At 42.3% G+C, this 19,591-nt stretch overlaps 1 protein-coding gene across 1 annotated transcript in view; it reads left to right on the plus strand.

Annotated features, from left to right (window-relative positions):
- Positions 1 to 16,137, plus strand: part of cmip (c-Maf inducing protein) — a 52,893-nt gene extending 36,756 nt beyond the window's left edge. Inside the window, exons 10-21 of the mRNA XM_080736372.1 lie at positions 2,566 to 3,021; positions 4,100 to 4,165; positions 6,911 to 6,937; positions 7,404 to 7,452; positions 7,560 to 7,667; positions 8,149 to 8,265; positions 9,433 to 9,573; positions 11,274 to 11,321; positions 12,313 to 12,459; positions 13,638 to 13,743; positions 14,445 to 14,515; positions 14,802 to 16,137. Of these exons, the coding sequence (XP_080592498.1) occupies positions 2,566 to 3,021; positions 4,100 to 4,165; positions 6,911 to 6,937; positions 7,404 to 7,452; positions 7,560 to 7,667; positions 8,149 to 8,265; positions 9,433 to 9,573; positions 11,274 to 11,321; positions 12,313 to 12,459; positions 13,638 to 13,743; positions 14,445 to 14,515; positions 14,802 to 14,855 (1,390 nt within the window). The 3' untranslated portion in view covers positions 14,856 to 16,137. The remainder of the gene's footprint in view (positions 1 to 2,565; positions 3,022 to 4,099; positions 4,166 to 6,910; positions 6,938 to 7,403; positions 7,453 to 7,559; positions 7,668 to 8,148; positions 8,266 to 9,432; positions 9,574 to 11,273; positions 11,322 to 12,312; positions 12,460 to 13,637; positions 13,744 to 14,444; positions 14,516 to 14,801) is intronic.
- Positions 16,138 to 19,591: the final 3,454 nt, after the last annotated feature.

Below are 19,591 nucleotides of genomic sequence, written 5' to 3' on the forward strand. Positions count from 1 at the left end.
AATTGTGTGTGTTTTATTTAGGTATTTCTGTGAGTTAGAAACACCTTAACTAATCCATGCTGGCACACATTAACACCTAAATGAAATACATAATTAATATTATTACCTTCAGCTGTGTTTATCTTATCTAAAATTACTGCTGTGAAAAGGGTCTATCAGGGTTTCCCCTTGACCAGGGGGGGATATCATGGCGCACGTGTGCGCCGAAAATTTTTGATAATTAATTAATTAATTCGAGTAATTAATTCACTTAATTTTTAATATTAATTCTTATTTTTGCCCTATAAAAAACACATGAATGTGCCCATGATGACGGAAAACACAACTACATGCTATCATCCACATTTATTCAACATTGAATAACTTATATTGCCGGTTCGCCACCAAAGGGTTAAAAAAATAGTGTGCACGCTGGTGTACGAATTCGTGCACAGATGATGCACTATGCATGTACACGCTTTTCACAGCTTTCAAACAAAAAAATTCGCTTGGAAATCCGTTCAGGCATTCAGGAGATACCAGCCCTTATGTTTTCTTCAAATGTAAACAAACATGGCTGCCATGTTTGAAAGATAGGGTTGGTATGGGGGTTAAACATGCAATTTCGCGATCGCGATCATGCCTAGTACATTGTTGGAGGTCCAAAAAGTTTTTTTGAAAAAAAAAAAAAATTGAAAAAAAAAAAAAAAAAAAAAAAAAAAATTTATACCCTTGGGGGGGCGGGGGGGTTTTCTGGCCAGGCGGGGCGCCTGGCCTGTAAAGTGCTGCAGGAAACCCTGGGTCTATTGAGTCGTTGGCACATGATGCGCAATATAATGGTCTTGTTGATAATAGGTTGACTATTAAGTCTCTCGAGACTGGCTGTATTTCGGAATGTTCCACCTCCCCCTGTCTCATTTCACCTTTGCAATTGCGTGAATAATTCCATCTGCAAACCAAATTAGGCGAAGCCTATCTTGCTTGCACATTGAAAAAATATTCTAAAGATATTTTAAAATGTTTTTTTTTTGTGAACGGAAATTACAAACCAATGACGGCTTCCTGTGTAAAACACTTTACAGACTCTCTATGTAGCATTTGAAGATGTTGGAAGAGTTCACACTGGGAACTGTGTCATTTATTAATATTAATTTAAACTAATGTTTATCTTATGAGTACATCCACACAGGACGTGAATATAACACAGCACACTGATTGGTCTAGAATCTAGACCAATCAGTGTGCCCCCCGACTGGTCGATCTAGACTCTAGATCGACCAATCAGTGAACGGGGTGATGGGGAGATGTCTGAAGGTAAATAACAGAGGAGAGATGTCGGAATTTGCGGTGATGGCTCTTCACCGCGGCTAATGACGTAATGTTGTAGTTTTCTGACTTTAAAAGACTACAACGTGGTGATGGCTTATCACCCCAGACTGTACTATGATATGGCCCTTACTTGTCTATTCTTGCTTATCTTGATACTCATCTATCTTCAGACCAATAGAATGCTTTACAATTTTTTTCAAAGCCTGCGATTGCTTTTTGTGGATTATGCAATGACCGATGATGATCTAGTATGAGACAGAAAATGTATTGTGGAATACCGGTATATCATTGTCACCCTCTTCCAACTCATGAACAGTAAGTAAAATAGCTATGGCGGAAGAGGTTAAAGGTGCAGAATTCTGCAGATCTCTTTTCACCTGTTATTGGATTGCAGTTTGCAGTTAGTTTTAAGACAGGAACGATGCGATGTACAAGAAGTAATTATGAGTAGGTAGCATTACAGACGGAGACAGAACAGCCCTCAGGCAAGAGCATGGATTCACTGGTCATGTTTCATGGTGGGCAAAACATCATTTATAAATGTTTTTCAAAACATTGATGTATAAGACACAACAGCCACACATACAGATACATGCTACAGATAAAAAAGGAAATTGCACTAGGCTGTGTCTAGAATTGCTCCTAGAACTGTTTTTAAATAGAATAATAGAAGTTTATAACCAGTGCTGGACTGGGTTAAGACCTAAACAATGTAATGAATACAAAAAAAAAAAATGTTTAGGAAGCTTTCTGATATTTAGTAAGGCAATATTTAGCCCATTGCTCTATCATTTATAAATTAAAAACAAATTCAAATTTATTTTACCATTGAATTCAAGGTGTGCCATGAAACCTGTGTGTTCTAATCATTAACTTGGCCAGTCCCAGGCAGGTCTAGTGTTTGATCATGGCTTTTACAGTTCTCCACGCCATCTCTTCTTCAGTCATCCTCCCTTTAAGTTAGCTAATTTTTCGGAGTCCTTTGTGCACCTTGTAACAAACGTCAAGATACCCATCTCTGTTGGCCTTGTCAACCACCACGGTCTCCTCCCCTGTCTTGTGTTCCATTTCTTTGTTACTAGTTGGGTCACTGTGTTCTTACCTTCATCACAACTCCGGTATGTGGGATGAACTGGAGCTGTGGTGAAACTATTTTTATGCCTATTGATGTTACTGTTTTATGTCGACCTTTGGGGGATTACGCCATTCCTTTCTCATAAAATTCTCTCTCTCTTCCTTTTGTCTCTGTCTCTTCAGCCGGGACAACTCCCCCAGCCTGAAGGAGATCCGGAACGGTTGCCAGCAGCAGAACGACCGCAAGCCGCCCATGCCGCTCCGCCTGCTGCGCCCGGAGCCCCCGGCCCCGCCCTCCACCACCCTGCTCCCCCTCAACGGCAATCCCAGTCCTCCTCAACCGCCTCCCCCGACCTCCTCCAACAACCCCACCCCGACCATCCCCATCTCCTCTCCCCCGCCCTCCCTCCCCCTCTCCCCTCCCCCCTCCATCGTGAACTCCAGCGAGATCCTGGTGGACCTGGAGCGCAACAACAACACGGCCAACGCGCGGCGGAAGGCCGGCCCCGTTGGGGGCGACAGTGAGCCCAATCTGATTGACTGCTTACTGGTCAGCCCTGCGGTCAACGCTCTCTCCATCCAACTGCCGGCGCAGGCTGACCGTGTGCTGGGCTGCTTCGCCCTCATCCTCAAAATGCTGTGAGTGTAGAGTCTTCGGTGTCATGGATGACTACGTGTGCGTGTGCGTCATTTGTCTGTCTTTGGTCTTCTTATGTTCTATTTGTGTCACGCCCCATTGTGTTACATCCTGTATGTCACACCCTGTCATGTTTTTTATTGTTGTTTTATATTACATTTTGTGACGTTGCACTAAACTACATTAGGCCTACGCTATGTAATGCTCCTACTCACAGTACTTCATAATGAGATTAGTTATATTACATTGAGACCTCATCACGGCTGATGGACATCGTTTGATCACTTTTGGACTGTTGCAATATTTATATAATACAATATCATTAAGTGGAATAATAAGAGAGAGAGAGAGAGACTTTAATTGAATGTTTTTCAACAATGTAGAAACAGCAATTTATCTGTTGAAATGATGAGGTTGGTCGTATTGCCTTGCCCTAATCCTCTTCGCTCCAAATGGAGCATAGGGCTTCTACGATTTGCCTCCAGGCAGGATGGTCGTATTAGCGTACTATAAAAATAAATCCAAATTCTATGACAGACGTTGGCTAACCAGCGTCAACATGCTTGCAGGCAGTTGTTACGTTGAAGGCTATGCCAGAACACTTGTTAACGTGTTAACGGGTTAAACGGGGGGAAGAAGAGTCGATACAATGAGACCTGGTGACGATGATATGGGCTGGTGTATATGGCACAGTGTGAAAGTGGAGTAGGGCTTGTGTCTATGTATGTGTATTAGTTTAGCACTCTCAGGTGTGTGTGTGTGTGTGTGTGTGTGTGTGTGTGTGGGAATGGGGCCGCCATAAAAAGCGATAGTGTGTGTCGTGTGTGTTTGTGTGTGTGGGGGTGTGTATTATTCGTAACCAAACCAGTGTTACTTAACAGTGTAACGGGAGCTTCCACTGGTCCCATTACATTAATGCCGCTGGTCTGCGTCATTGCTGCTCACATTTCACCTGAGGGACCTGCACCTCTCCTCTCCCCGGCCTTGTTGTATGCACTCTATTCTTCACATGAACTCTCTCGTTCTATACTTTACTTCCCTCTCTTTTAACGTGTGTGTGTCTGTATCGTTTTCTCTCAGGTCTGACTATGATGACTGGAGACCGGCCCTGGCCAGCCTACTGCAGCCTATCCCCTTTCCTAAAGAGTGAGTCCATATTCATCTATCAACACACATAGACACATCATACACAGCAGGCACACAAACACGCCCACACTGGAGTGGAAAGGCAGCGTTTCACTCTCAGCCCCCTGCAAAGTAGGTTAATTTGCACTGCTCAACACTGCTGACACATAGACAGTTCATCGTTAAACATCCCAAACTACCCCTTCCTCAGTTTAGTATAAAGTATTGGGTTTACATTTATAAATTCAACAAATGTATTTTGCTTATAATGGTGGTATGCCATGACGTTGCTTTGAAGCCTTTTCACATTCAGATTGTATTTTATTTTATTTTTTGTATTATTTTTGAGGGTCTCAATTGAATCTGGATGTCATGGCTTATGCTTAGTTGCACGTGGGTGTGTCATGCACTAAAAATAGCAGATCTACAAGCTCACAACGTGCTGCAAGCGCGGCTCATTGTGAGCTTGTGGATCTGCAACCGAGCCTAACTCTGGCTCTTCACCGTTGTTGTAGGGCATATTATGTCTCTTAAGCTGTGTATCATGTGGACTAACACCACACACGCTGTGTCTGCTGTAACCGTATCTGGCTGGGGTCCCGTAGGGCCCGTGTGTTGACGTAGGTGTTACCACCTCACCTGCCCTCCCCAGAGGGCCACGGCGCTCTCTGGGGAGGCAGGTGTAATTGGCCCGCCCAGCCTCCGGCTGCATTTATAATTGTGGAGCCAAGCCAGAGCCTGGGTAACGGCCACCTGTGGAGATCTTGTTGTTCCTCCAGCGCAGGGGACTCACCTGTTAAACACCTGCACCGCCGCTGTCTCGCTGATGGCTTAAGTCATCATTAACCCATTCAGAGCGGGTACACATCACGGTGTATCATTATTTTATGCTTTAACTAATGAAAAATAGCAGATATACAAGCTCACAGCGCGGCACCGAGTGCCGCGCTGCGAGCTTGTAGATCTGCTATTTTTGAAGAATCGTGAAAATTTGAATTTTGACCCGATTCTATAAGTGTCTTTTGAATGCTTCTAAGGTTTTTTTGAAAAACCTATATGTTTCTATGTCAGCAATCTGGCTCGCCATCGTCAAAGAAAAGGTCCTTTTCACTTAACTGGAGCTCAGTTAGTCTGTTCTTGAGAGACTACTATGTCAGTGGTTTTCATGTGAAGGACCCCCAAAATGATATGTATTTGGCCACGGATCCGCACCTCAAAATATTTAGTCCTAGGGACCACCCAGAAGCAAAATTTCAGTTACAAACGTTCGCTTTGAAAATACATTATATTCAAAGATTTGCACACATTTTCACAAACTTTTTCAAAAATAGCAGATCTACAAGCTCGCAGCGCGGCACTCGGTGAAGGACCCCCCAATGTGAAGGACCCCCAAAATGATATGTATTTGGCCACGGATCCGCACCTCAAAATATTTAGTCCTAGGGACCACCCAGAAGCAAAATTTCAGTTACAAACGTTCGCTTTGAAAATACATTATATTCAAAGATTTGCACACATTTTCACAAACTTTTTCAAAAATAGCAGATCTACAAGCTCGCAGCGCGGCACTCGGTGCCGCGCTGTGAGCTTGTATATCTGCTATTTTTCACTGGTTAAAGCATTCAATAATTCTAGGCCTAAATGGGTTAAGGAAGGCAACAATATTCCCTATGGTCACCACCACAGTGTGGCTTAGGATGTTATTGGTGACATTAACGCGCGCAAACATGCACGCATGAAAACGCATTCACAACGGTATAATGAGCTGTGTGCTGTGCAAGCTCTCTGCAACTTGGCCGTGTAGTTACCGCGTGGCTTCCTGGCTGAGGAAGTAGTTTTGTGAAAGTGTATTTTTATTTGTATCGCTGCCTTATTTAGAGTCAATAAACCATAAGGTTTTATTTGTCACTTACTCATACAAGCAGCTAAATGGTTGGTGAGACATGTAGGACTGTGCTAACACAACAGACATTATAACAATAAGATACTAATATTATTATTAGTAGTAGTAGTAATAATAATAATAGTAGTAGTAGTAATAATTAAGTTACCGCTAGAACGGCATACAGATACATAAGCAGCAGCCAGCAGTAGGTTTTTGTTTTTAGTTGTATAGCATGGCTTGATGATGAAACAAAAAAATCCTCTACAGTGAAAATAGTCCAAAATAGTTTTTATTTGGGTCAAAGGCCGTCTGGTTTGGGGAGAAAAACAAACACCTCATAAATACAGTAGTGCAATATCATTTATATACCGATAACCCATTTGGCTGGCCAGTTGAAACATTTAAAATATATTTGTTTTAATTTGACACTTAGTGCATAGTTACTGCACTTTGTAGGGATTCATTCAATATGGAAATTCACAAATGTTACACGTATAACCATAACTAAATCATGTATTTAAATGTTCAATTCAATTGTCTGAATATGCTGATAAATATTGTTTCTTAGCCATTTGAACCCTCCCTAGCATCCCTCTTCTGGGCATGTCATAAGAGACAAACATTCAAAAGCATTAGCAGATCTACTCGATCACAACGTCGTGCATTGCCGCGCACTGCGAGCTTGTATTTATTTTAGCTTTTTGTACATACTGTACATAGGGTTTAAGTGGTGAGTTAAACTACAAGTAAAACATCCACGCTTTTGAACACATGTAAAGTCAGATTCATCAGGACGTTTCATGTTGTTCACCTTCTGCCTTATGTATAACCTGTGGATGAAATCCTTTTATAGTAACCTCTCATTGCTTTGCTTTCTGTAGGGCTCTTGCACATGGGAAATTCACAAAGTAAGTAACTCAGAAATGTATGTTACAACTGTATACAACTGTCTATTTGTGTATTGTGTATGCTGCCTGTTCCCTATTTTTGACCCTATTCACACCATAGCCATTTTGTTCTTAGTTCATACATAATAGCCGTTGTGTGAATATAGTAAATTGTACTAAAAAATATGTAAAATGTGTGATATCAGCCTGATATTTATGACAGGCTGTGGTTGATTCAGTGTTATATTTCTGTCTTAACCCATTAAGACCAGAGGCCAATTCTACAAATAGCTTCTAAACCTGTGGTTCTCTGTTCAGGAGACGTTTAAAATAATAATAATAATAATAAATACAAAATAATAATCTAAAATAGCAGATATACAAGCTTGCAGCGACCAGATGCATGTCCTGGTTTTAACGGCTTAATGTCCAATCTGTGGTAGATTCAGGCTGATATTTCTGTCTCTGTGTTTGTCTTTCTAAATAGGGAATTGAAGTATGTTATTCAGAGGTTTGCTGAGGACCCCAGGCAGGAGGTGAGTGTCAGTGATCATGTGTTATGTTTATCACTGTGTAAACACAGTTTGTATCAGTTCCTGTGCTTGATGCTGTGCGTGTGTTTGTGTGTGTGTGTGTGTTGCAGGTCCATTCTTGCTTACTCAGTGTGCGTTCGGGTAAAGACGGCTGGTTCCAGCTCTACAGTCCCGGGGGAGTCGCCTGTGATGATGATGGAGAACTGTTTGCCAGCATGGTGGGTGTACACACACGCACGCACGCACGCGCACGCACGCACGCACACACACACGCACATGTACACAAATATCTAAGCAATAACTCACAATGATATATCATGTTGTGGTGTAAGTTGTTGCTATTATAAAATGGTTTGTGTGGTCACCACCACCAGTGAGGCTTTAGAATGTTATTGTTCACATTACCACGTCCACAATATAACGTTGTTGTCGGGTGGAAACCTTGTATGTCCAAAACCATTCGTTTTTTTATCATTTAAAAAAAATGAACTAAACTAGTGAAAACGGGCGATCAACAAGCACACAACGCCTCGCATCGCAAGGCGTTGTGTGCTTGTAGATCGGTTGTTTTCACTACTTTTGTGCGCCGTCCTTGTCTGATGAAGCAGGGCTTTACTTCGCGAAAAAACGCACACATTTGAAACTTGGAGATACGAGGTTTCTGCCCGACAGTGACGATAAGCTTCTCTTCTCTTTCAGGTCCACATCCTGATGGGATCCTGCTATAAGACCAAGAAGTTCCTCTTGTCTTTGGCGGAGAACAAGCTGGGACCCTGCATGTTATTGGCCCTGCGTGGAAACCAGACCATGGTGGAGGTACAGACACACTTAACACACTATTAACATCACTTTTTTTGTCAAGAGTGATGTTCTTTTCTTTTGAATGTTCTCGTGCTCATTTTGCGTGTATGAAAGGGAGAGAGAGAGAGATTTTAATGATGTAATTTGTGAAAGTGTTATTACCGATGGCACGGTACAGTCTGTGCTCGAAACACTGTAATCTTTGTCGGCAGTTAAAGGTTTTGTGGAGAGGGACTCCATGTTCCCCAGTCTGACACATGTATGGTAACCATACTCAATTCACCCTTTGTTAACCTTCTGATTGGTCCCTGACTGACCAACCAGCAGGCTCTATCTGCCTTGTCCCGCCCTGGTTCTGCCTTTTTTGTGTTGAATTTGCTAAAACATAATTTTTGGAGAAATAAAAAGATTTAAAAACATGCTGAGTCACACAGAATAACAATACGAAGCAACTGAATTAAAATGGTTGTGGATGAAGTGTCCCACCAAGGCACCGCAACCAATGGGTGTGAAGAGGGGCGGGACTTGACAAAGGGTGAATGATGTGCTACAACATGAGCTGATTGAAAGGGTTTGTGTGTTCCTGAACATCTCACAGACAACAGTGATTTCATCAGTGTTTGTGTTGCTGAAACGGAAGCATTTCCAAACCACAGAAGTCAAGTCACATGATCTTTTCTAGAACTAATTCAACTCACATCAGACCTATAGATATACTGCACATGTAGGGCTTTCTCCATGCCGACTGAGTGCCTGCCTCCAACCAAAAAACAAGGAAGCCCATGCAAAGGCGTGGGGTTGCTCGTAAAGGCACCGTAGACAGAGCAAAGCACCTTGGAGTGATTTCAAATAGTAAATTATATACAGTATATCGTCAATGTTGGGCAGAAACCAAGTTTCAGATCTTCGTAAAGTAAAGCCCTGTTTCATAATACAAGACTCACACAAAACTGAGGGCAAGTAGAACATGACCTGTACTTGACCTGTACCTCTGAGACCTTAGTGTCAACCCCTGCAGCACTACTGTGCACATCATGGTACATACTGTACATATTAATATACAGTAGGCCTACATGTACTTATGGTCTGCGTCTGCGTGTGTGTGTGTGTGTGTGTGTGTGTGTGTGTGTGTGTGTGTGTGTGTGTGTGTGTGCGTGTGCGTGCGTGCGTGTGCGTGTGCAGATCCTCTGCTTGATGCTGGAGTATAACATCATAGAGAACAAGGACACGCAGCTCCAGATCATCTCCACCCTGGAGAGCACCCAGGTGGGCCTGCGCATGTATGAGCAGCTCTGTGACCGGCAGAGAGAGCTGAAGGAGCTGGTGAGTTACTGCTGCACACATACAACACACCTTGCACATGTAGGATCACCATACGTACATTAGATTAGAGCAGGGGTCTTCAACGTTTTCAGGCCAACGACCCCTTAGTTGAGAGAGAGATGAAGCAGGGACCTTTTCATAGCTTCCATATAGTTTAATCGTTTTACGTCACGATCATCAGTGTATTTTGGATTCATGTTAATTTGTGTTTTTGTATGTTTAACCACTTGACCTTTCACTCTGTACTTAGTCTGCTCTTTTCCCCCTCTACACCAAACCTCTTTGCCGAAAATAGCAGATCTACAAGCTCACAAAGCCTCACACTGCGAGGCGTTGTGAGCTTGTAGTTTTGCTATTTTCGGCTTAAGTTATAAGAATATGAACGCTAGGGTTCAAGTTCAAGTTTTTATCACACAACGATAGATTTGGAGGACCCCCTGTAGTAACTCTGAGGACCCCCTAGGGGTCCCGGATCCCCTGTTGAAGACCCCTGGATTAGAGTATCTGTGTATGTACATTTGTATACTGCATGTGCAGTATGTGCTACAAAGACACATGCCTCAGAATTTCTAAAATACGACACATATACTGTATATACGTACACTTACGGTGCAGTGTGTAGACCTACAGTTCACACACACACACACACACACACACACACACACACACACACACACACGCTAGCAGTCACATACTCCAGTTCACACAAATTAAACAATGACACACTCAGAACCCTCCCTCTATCTCTGTGTGTTTATATGTATGGGACACAGTGTGTACGTGTGCTGTCCGCATGCACACATAATTGTTTACATACACCGGCTCTGAAAACAATATTTACTGGTTCAACCCTGCATTCAAGAAAGGCTGGTGTATAATCGTCGTTTTTGCCAGGGTCAACAAACTGCACCACACTGATTATATTCATATTCTTTGTCTGGTAAAGGTTTTATATGGGTTTAGACCAGGGGTCTTCAACGTTTTCAGGCCAATTAAGGACCCCTTAGCTGAGAGGGAGATAAAGCAGTGACCCCCACTACATATTGTATAAATGTGTGTTGCAGATTTTCATCGATTTCATAGATAGATTCATAGACTTGTTTGACAGCACTGTCATCAGTCTATGTTGGATTTGTGTTTTTAGTTAACTTGACCTTTCACTCTGTACTTGGTCTGCTCTTTTTTTTTTACCTCTACACCAAACCTATTTGCTGAAAATAGCCGATCTACAAGCTCTCAACGCCTCGCAGCGCGAGGCGTTGAGAGCTTGTAGATCTGCTATTTTTGGTTAAAGTTTGCCTCAGAATAGGGATGCGAGGGTTCAAGTTGTTAATTTAAAAGAATGATCCTATCACAAAGATTTGGCAGCCCCCCCTTTAGTAACTCTGAGGGTCCCGGAAATCCTTTGAAGACCCCTGCTTTAGATTATGGCATTTTGTCTCAAACGGTGGGTTTTATGCCTGAGCTTTTTTAGTCCGCTGTTTTATCTTCAACTGATTGTTTCAAGAGGGGCCTTTAGTCTTGAAATGTTAACATAGTCTGTTCAAGTCCAGAGCTGCACGCAGACGCCAGCTACAGTCTGAAATGATACTGCATGACCTTTGAGCGTAGGAGGGAGCCATCTTTTTTCATCTCTCCTCTCACGTACTTTGTGTTTCTCTCTCTCTCTCTCTCTCTCTCTTTCTCTGTTGCTCACTCAGCAAAGAAAAGGAGGCCCCACCCGCCTGACTCTGCCCTCAAAGTCCACAGTGAGTTTTTATGCTTGTTGCTTAGCAAATTAGTCATGTGAGGCTCCATGATAATACCAAACAAAACCTTCATTCTGGCAGAGAAGAAGCTGGAATTGTTTTGTGATTTTTATTTATTTGTAATGAATAAGCTCAGCATCTGCCTCTAGCCTTTTATTAGTCATTTAAATCTTACTGTTCTATTGTGTGACAAGATCATAACACAGAATCACAGACACAATGTTTCCCAAAGCGTTGCTGTGTGCTGAGAGCTCATGCTGGGAAGTCTACGTGAAACTCCTTGAAATGCTGGAGGAGATTTTCCAGCAGTGCCAGCTCAAACACATTGGGTGAAGTGATTTTCACACAATAGCACCATGGGATTGAAGTTAGATGTTTAGGCAAAGTTCCCCTTAAAGGACAACTTTGTTTGTTTTTTTTACAACAAGGGTTCATATTTTAGATAGAAAAAAGAAAAGATGAGTGTTAAGATGTTTTCATTTACTTCTTTCTATTGTTTTAGTGATTTTTACGATTAAAATTTGCATGCATGCCCCCAGGTTGGGGGCATGCATGCAGGTGGCTAAATATGTATTTTTAGACACAATAAGCCCATTCCCAAGATCTACCGCTTTCATTGGCAGACATGGGGGCTGGTGTAAATAGTAACAAAGACATTGCTGTCTTATTGTGTCTAAAAAAACATAATTAGCCACTTATAGGCATGCCCCCACCCACTGAAATCAAAATACTAAAATCGCTAAAACAATAGAAAGCAGTAAATGAAAACATGTTAACACTCATCTTTTATTTTCTCTAATTACAATCTAAAATATGAGCCCTTGTTGTAAAAAAAGGAATATTATTTTCCACCCATGTCCCTCTCATCATCCATCTGTCTCTTGACTCCTGCCTCTCTACTCTCTCTACCTCCCCACCGTCTCCCCTCTCTTTCCCTCCTTCTACCCCTGCCCTCTCTGTCCTCCTCTGCCTCCATGGCTCACCCTCTCAGGATGCCGACCTGGCCCGTTTGTTGAGTTCCGGCTCCTTTGGGAACTTGGAGAACCTCAGCCTGGCCTTCACCAACGTCACCAGTGCCTGTGCTGAGCAGCTCATTAAGCTGCCCTCACTCAAACAGCTCAACCTATGGTCCACACAGGTATATATATATATATATAGACACATTACAACCTATGGTCCCCACAGATATACATATGGACACATTATAATACATTGGTTCCCAAACAGTTTGTTGTGGGTCAAGGACCAATTGTTATGGGTCACGAGTAAAAATCCAATTTTCTTTTCCTACATTTAAGTGCCATTGGTTCCTGGGTGTAGGGGGATGTACGTGGCAAATGTATTGCTTAGGTAGGGCCAGAGAATGTGGGGTTTAGCTGTAATGGGGTGGTGTTCAAGTAGTATAGTAGTAGTAGTAGTAGTAGTAGTAATAGTAATGTATTACCATTGTCTCTGTCTCTCTTTCCCTCTGTCTCATGGGCATATCTGCCCATATATGGGCAAATATGCCCATAATATGCACTGGACATGTCGTCATTGTGAGGCAACAGTTATGCCCATATATGGACGTGTGTGATGTCACATTACGTAAATCCACGTTGTTGGGCAAAGGTTGACGTGAACGCAACTTGCCGTTGTTGAGCAACGGTTTCTGTTGTGTGACGACAGAACGACACCCTCCCCTCAGGCAACAGAGACTGATAGGGGGAGGGAGTGATGGACACATAGCCTATTTCACCCATGATGCAATGACCTGGCCAGTGCTGGGCACTGGAACCTGAACACACTTACAATGTGACATGTTGTCAGCGCAATAACACCCGACAAGCTAGGGCATTCACAAATAGTGATTTTTAGTATTCGAATTATTCGACCTCAAAGTATTCAAATAGTCGAATATTCGACAGGACTGGCCAAACTGTTAAATATTATAAGTAAGCAAGAGGCAAACATTGTGAAAATAGACGATCTACATGTAGATCAGCTATTTTCACAATATTTATCCGTGGAACCAAGTCACATATGCTTGTCAGGGTGGGGGTCCCCAGTTCATATATGTTTATTTTGGGTGTCACAGCCTAAAAAAGTTTGAGAACCCCTGGTATAGATTCATCCACCAGGGGCATTGACAAAAAAAAAAAAGAGAGAGAATATTCGACTTCGGTGAACAACGTCGCTTAGTGACTTTGATATTCGAATATTTGGTGAATGCCCTACGACAAGCTGATAATGTGTGCATGAGTGCATTTCTGTTTCCCAGTGTTTCTGTCCACGTGGTTGTTTACCTAACTCTTCTTATCTCTCTGTCTTTGTCAGTTTGGGGATGCAGGGTTGCGGTTGTTGTCCGAGCACCTGGCCTGCCTTCAGGTGTTGAATCTGTGTGAGACACCCGTAACTGATGCTGGTCTGCTGGCGCTCAGCTGTAAGAACACACGCACGCACACACGCACGCACGCACACACACGCACACAATCACTCACTCACTCACTCCAGTGTTGTTTTTGACAGCAAATTTTGATTTAGTTTTAGTCATAGTCTTTTGAATAAAATGTAATTTAGTTTTAGTCATAATTTAGTCACGTGAAAAGTATTAGTTTAGTCTAATTTGAGTCGACTAAATATAAGATTTTAGGCGATTAAATCTACAGTTGATTTAGTCAACTAAAATGTCTTTTGGCAGGCCTTGATGGCATCGTAATGACTGATTATACACTTGGTTGTGTGCTGAAAATAGCCGATCTACAAGCTCACAACGCGTCGCAGCGCGACGCGTTGTAAGCTTTTAGAGCGGCTATTAGTCCCTCCCTAATGTTTTAGTCTAGTTTTTATTTTGTTGACGTCAGTGAAAAAAACGCAGTCGACAAACATTTTTCGTCATAGTTTTAGTCGACGAAATCAACACTCACTCACTCACTCACTCACTCACTCACTCACTCACTCACTCACTCACTCACTCTCTCACACACACACACACACACACACACACACACACACACACACACACACACACACACACACACACACACACACACACACACACACACGCATAGTGATCTTCCATTGGGAGAACCCTGATTGCATACTAACTGAAACCCTTAATACTAATGTGTCTGTTCATTTCAGCCATGAAGAGTCTTTGCAGTCTGAACATGAACAGCACCAAACTGACAGCTGACACATACGAGGACCTCAAGGTAATCCAAGAACCAAAATGTCTGGATAGTATAAAACTTTATTTATTGATTTGAATGCCCCAAAATGTCATATTTTGGGGCATTTGTCTTGATAGTCGTGTATCTAAAAATGTTGAAATGCACCTTTCTGCACTTAGCGGTAGTTAAATCCGAAGTGATCACACTCATAGGGATTAAGAATGTGTCACTATATGGGTGGCCATGTAATGTGTCCGTAGTGAAGTATTCTATTGCTTATCTAAGTAAACCCATCAGTAATTGAGTAATTCCATGTTCTCTCCCTTAGGCCAAACTGCCCAATCTGAAGGATGTTGATGTTCGCTACACTGAGGCCTGGTGATCAATCAATCAATCAATCACACACTTTTATAACCATGTACACACACACACACACACACACACACACACACACACACACACACACACACACACTTGCTGTCATCATCCACATCAGACCAGGGTCACAATGACATCCTTGAGGATCACCTTATATCATTCATCTCAGACATTATTCCGCCAGAAGAGAAGCCTTCATCCTCACAGCGTTGTCACAGAAGCGACTACATCACTGGGACGGAACTCTCTAGTCGCATAGCAACGCTAGAGTGAAAAATCACTTTCCCCCCCCCCCCCCTAATGGAGAAGACATGGAGGATAGCCTCACTTTCACTGTTCCTGTCGTTGACATTGTGAGGACCTTGTTTTTTCTTCCGTGGCATCATCATCATCATCAGAGGACATGCAAAGGACCCGCTGGGCCCTGTGCCTTTACCACCCTGTATCGCTCAAGCCTCTTTTCATAAACAGTCTGAAGACTCATTTATACTTAGTTGCGTGCCGGTGTCACGTGCGTAAAAAATACCAGATCTACAACCTCGTAACGTGTGCCGCCGCTGCGATGCGTTGTGAGCTTGTAGATTGACCTTTGCCCTACGCAACGAAGTATAACTCGGGCTTAATTCAATTTTTTCTGCCATTGTCTCTTTTCTGTGTTTGTGTCACACGTACACTGAAGACCCCCCCCCCCCCTCTCTGTCTGCCTCTGAAACCTGTTTAGAACTCTTCATACCATTGTGTGTGATAATGGCAGGATAAAGCAGGTCACATTCCAGTAGTTTTTGATATCGTCTCTGATCCGATCCAAATGTAGCTCTCTAAACGACGTATTCGACGGTCATTATCTTTGGTTGTTGGTCTTCGGTTGTATTTTCAGGTTCAGATTCTGGCCTTTTCAATTGGTTCATTGGGAATGAGGTGCTACAATACCTCAGTCCATAGAGAGGCGGGGGACTGTGCCTATTCCTCGTATATGATGTTCATGCGTGAAAAAACAAAACAAACAAGACAAAATCAACTTTTTATCAACTTGAATGAACATATTTTTCCAGACATCTGTGCTTTCATAATTATATTGTGTGTTTATATATAAAACATATATATAAATATATTCCCCAGTACGACATTTCAAAAGAAGCAGACATTTCTGGAGCTCTGCTCTGTTGACAAAAAAAAAAAAAAAACTTAACAGTTCATTAGTAAACATTTTCTTCCTATTTAATTTTTCAATGTACATAATGATAAACTCCCTTAATACTGTATTTAATAGGATGGTTGCATAGCAGTAGCTTGGTAGTCTGGGACTGCCATATTTATGAGTTCTTCAAGATTATTCATACTCTACATTTTGTCATGCAGTAATGAAGACACTTTATGTTCTATGGATGACAGCCCGGGGTGGGGGGGGGGTGCACAAGTGAGCCAAATGACGGGGCCCATGCATGGATCCTACTCCTGTGGCGTGGTGATGGATCTGTACCATTTACTCTGCTTATAAAGTGGACCTATAAACAAGACGCGTCACCAGGAAGGACACCAGCTCCCATTTTTTTATATTGCCTCCCATTACCCTATAGTTGGTTCTGGGGGAACGAGGGGATCGAGAGAAGGACCTTTTTTGCCAAACGTGATGATTTCAGTTTGCTTTGTGCCCTTGTTTTTTTTTTCGTAGTTAACAAAGCTATTCAGTCGGTGAACCAATACTGAATAGTATGTTGTTGTGTGTGGAATGGAAAAAAAAGAAGCTTTGACTCAAACGTGGACTTGTTGAAGCACCAGTCAGGAGACCCTGGTGATCGCTGCCACGTCTCCTGTCCTACTAGGGCAAGGATGAGGGGTTGCATTCTAGTGTGCTTCTAGAAAGGCTTGCATACTTGCATACTATAAATCCTTGTGATCGCCTTTTCTGTTTACATGGGAAACTGTGGATGCGTTATTTGTCTTTTAACTTCTTTTTTTTTTTTAAACAGTCCACCTGTTTTGAATCGTTTTGCTGTATTTATTTAGCCCATGATACACGGCATACATTTTCAGGCTGTATTGATGAACAATATTGTCCTTGGCAGTGATTAGGAATTGGCCGCTGGGATAAAAATCGATGTAGACATTATATAAGGGACAAGACGGTGGTAAAAACAGCTTTTAGTCATAATCTTTATAAATTGCCCATCTACACTACCTCAAAATGTTGCCTGTTTATCATGGCAACATTTCAAAGTTATCGCGGTAACTGCCCTGACAACCTACGAGTCTGACAGTATCTCTTTTCTATTTTTCTAGAGGTGGTTTGGATTAATCTGTCTCGTATAAGTGTCCCTTTTCGGTATTGCACATGCGCACGTACCTGTGTGCACGCACGCACACACACACACACACACACACACTCTCGTCAGCTAGCCTTTGTGTCTGGGTCCATCCACTTGTTTTTTCTTTCTTTTATTTTATTAATATTTTTTTTTAAGTTCCAGAATGCTCTGGAATTCTGATGGGTTGAGGCAGAACCTGAAACAGCAGAAAGCTTTTGGACTCCGTCCACTTTTGAGTTTGAATTGATGCTTATACGTGTCATATTCTTTGGGTGCCATGACGGTTCTCTGGCTGGCGCCATTTGTGTATGTTCATCTTTGGTCTGCGGGGCCTTGCGCTCTCGTTCATATCCTTGTATAATGTATATACAAATGTATATCATTTTCTCCTCCCTCATCTTCACTGCCCAATTTTGCCACCCTCTTCCTCCTCATGTTCTTCTTTTGACACTTCTTTGCCTTCTCTCCTTCTTTCATATATTTCGCTTGGCCGCCCTTCGTGGCCAGGCTTGTGTTGCCTTCATCTTAAGGATGTGTGCGTGTGTTTGCTTGTGTGTGTGTGTGTGTGGTCTGGTCATTTTTATTTTCTTCATTTTGGGGGTTTTGTTTTCACACAAAGTGCACTGTAATCTAAAATTGTCATTATATTTTCAACGGTCAATATCTTTTAATTATTATAATTATTATTATACTTTTCAGCGTTGGAATTGATCTGTTTTAATCAAACACATTTTGTCTCCTGTGTTCTTGTTGTCTAGTTGATATTTCATTTGCATGTACATGTAGCTGCATCAGCTTGTTTTTATTTTAACGTTTTACTTTACTTGTTTATTTGTTTTACAAACGGTTTGAAATATGAAAAGGGTCTGATCACTAGCTCTCTGTGGTTACCAGGGGTGTCGCACCAAATTCTGGGCCCTGATACTTTAACTATTGAAAAATAGCAGATTTACAAGCTCACAGCGCGGCACCGAGAGCTGCGCTGCTAGCTTGCAGATCTGCTATTTTTGAAAAATCGTGAAAATCTTTGAATATTTCAAATCCTTCTAACGGGGTTTTTGAAAAACCTACGTTTGTATGTCAGTGGTGCTCAAACTGTTTCATAGGACCCCCAAAACTGTATGTATTTGGCCACGCACCCCCATCTCAAAATATTTAGTTCCAGGGACCCCTCAGAAGAAAGATTTGAGTTACAAATGTTCGCTTAAAAAAATACATGTATTCAAAGATTTGCACACATTTTCACGACTTTTCAAAAATAGCAGATCCACAAGCTGTGAACTTGTGTATCTGCTGTTTTTCAATAGCTAAAGTATAAGATAATTAAGGCCCCCTCCACCTTCCTTGGGCCCTAGTAACTCAGTCCCACTTTTCCCCGCCTTAATTGTGACGCCCCTGGTGGTTACCCATAGCAACCACTGCACCCCACCCCCCCCCACCCCATGGACTGATTATACCCTGATGATCTAATGTACAAAACAATGCATTAAGATGAAGTACATGCAGTCCTGCCGGAGTGTCATCATCTTTATGGACTTAATTTACCAGCAAAACCACGAGGGAGCGTGTGTATGTGTGGGGGGGAGGGGTGGGTTACATACAGTACTGTGTTGACAAATGCTGTGTATCAAATGATTGACTCCATCTCACCAGTTACGCACGCAGCAGAGGTTGTTTGACTGAAGTACAGTTCCACTACAGTATATAGTGGTATATTAGCACCTTCATAATTATTTTTAGTAAGGTTATGTTCTGTGATGAGTAATATGAATGAACTCCCATTTAATGGAATGGTGTTTGTTTTCCCGTTGGGGTTATTATGGGATATCTGCTCACTGGCCTTGATGTATCGATACATGTCCGTCCTGACGGGAATGGGGACAGACATTTATTATTTTAGATTTTTATTTTATTTTATACTTTCGAACAGACTGGTCACCTGAGAAGGTAGCCCTTGCATGGTCTAGGACTGTAGCAATATGGCTACATGAGACAATTGAATGGTTCTGGTCAATTCATTCAATTGAACTCAACCAGAAGTCAAGTGGAGTGTGTTGGCTGTTGACTGTTGCCTGCCAAAATCTCCTTTTGATCTACGCCAAGCGTATAGGCTCGGAGATTGACTTTGGAGTTGGGGTATAGAGACTAGAGAGGTGCACTGGGATGATGATGAGATGGGGAGGATTTCGTTTTTTGTTTTGTTTTATTACTGTAGAGGACACGTGATTGTTATATAAAAGACTCGTTCAATTTGTTATCTTTCCTTATCCTGTGGAGCTCACTGTGCTTTGCTTTTGGTTCATGTCATGTCCACCCAAACCCCCCCAATCCCCCTTGCCTTGTTCCTCCCTCTATCCCAGTGTTTCTCAACCTTTCTTCTGCATGGGCACACTTTTCATGTCCCAAGAATCCACGGGCACACCAACATAACACG

The sequence above is a fragment of the Nannobrachium achirus genome, assembly GCF_963921795.1.
Source record: "Nannobrachium achirus genome assembly, chromosome: 11".
Classification (NCBI taxonomy): Eukaryota; Metazoa; Chordata; class Actinopteri; order Myctophiformes; family Myctophidae; genus Nannobrachium; species Nannobrachium achirus.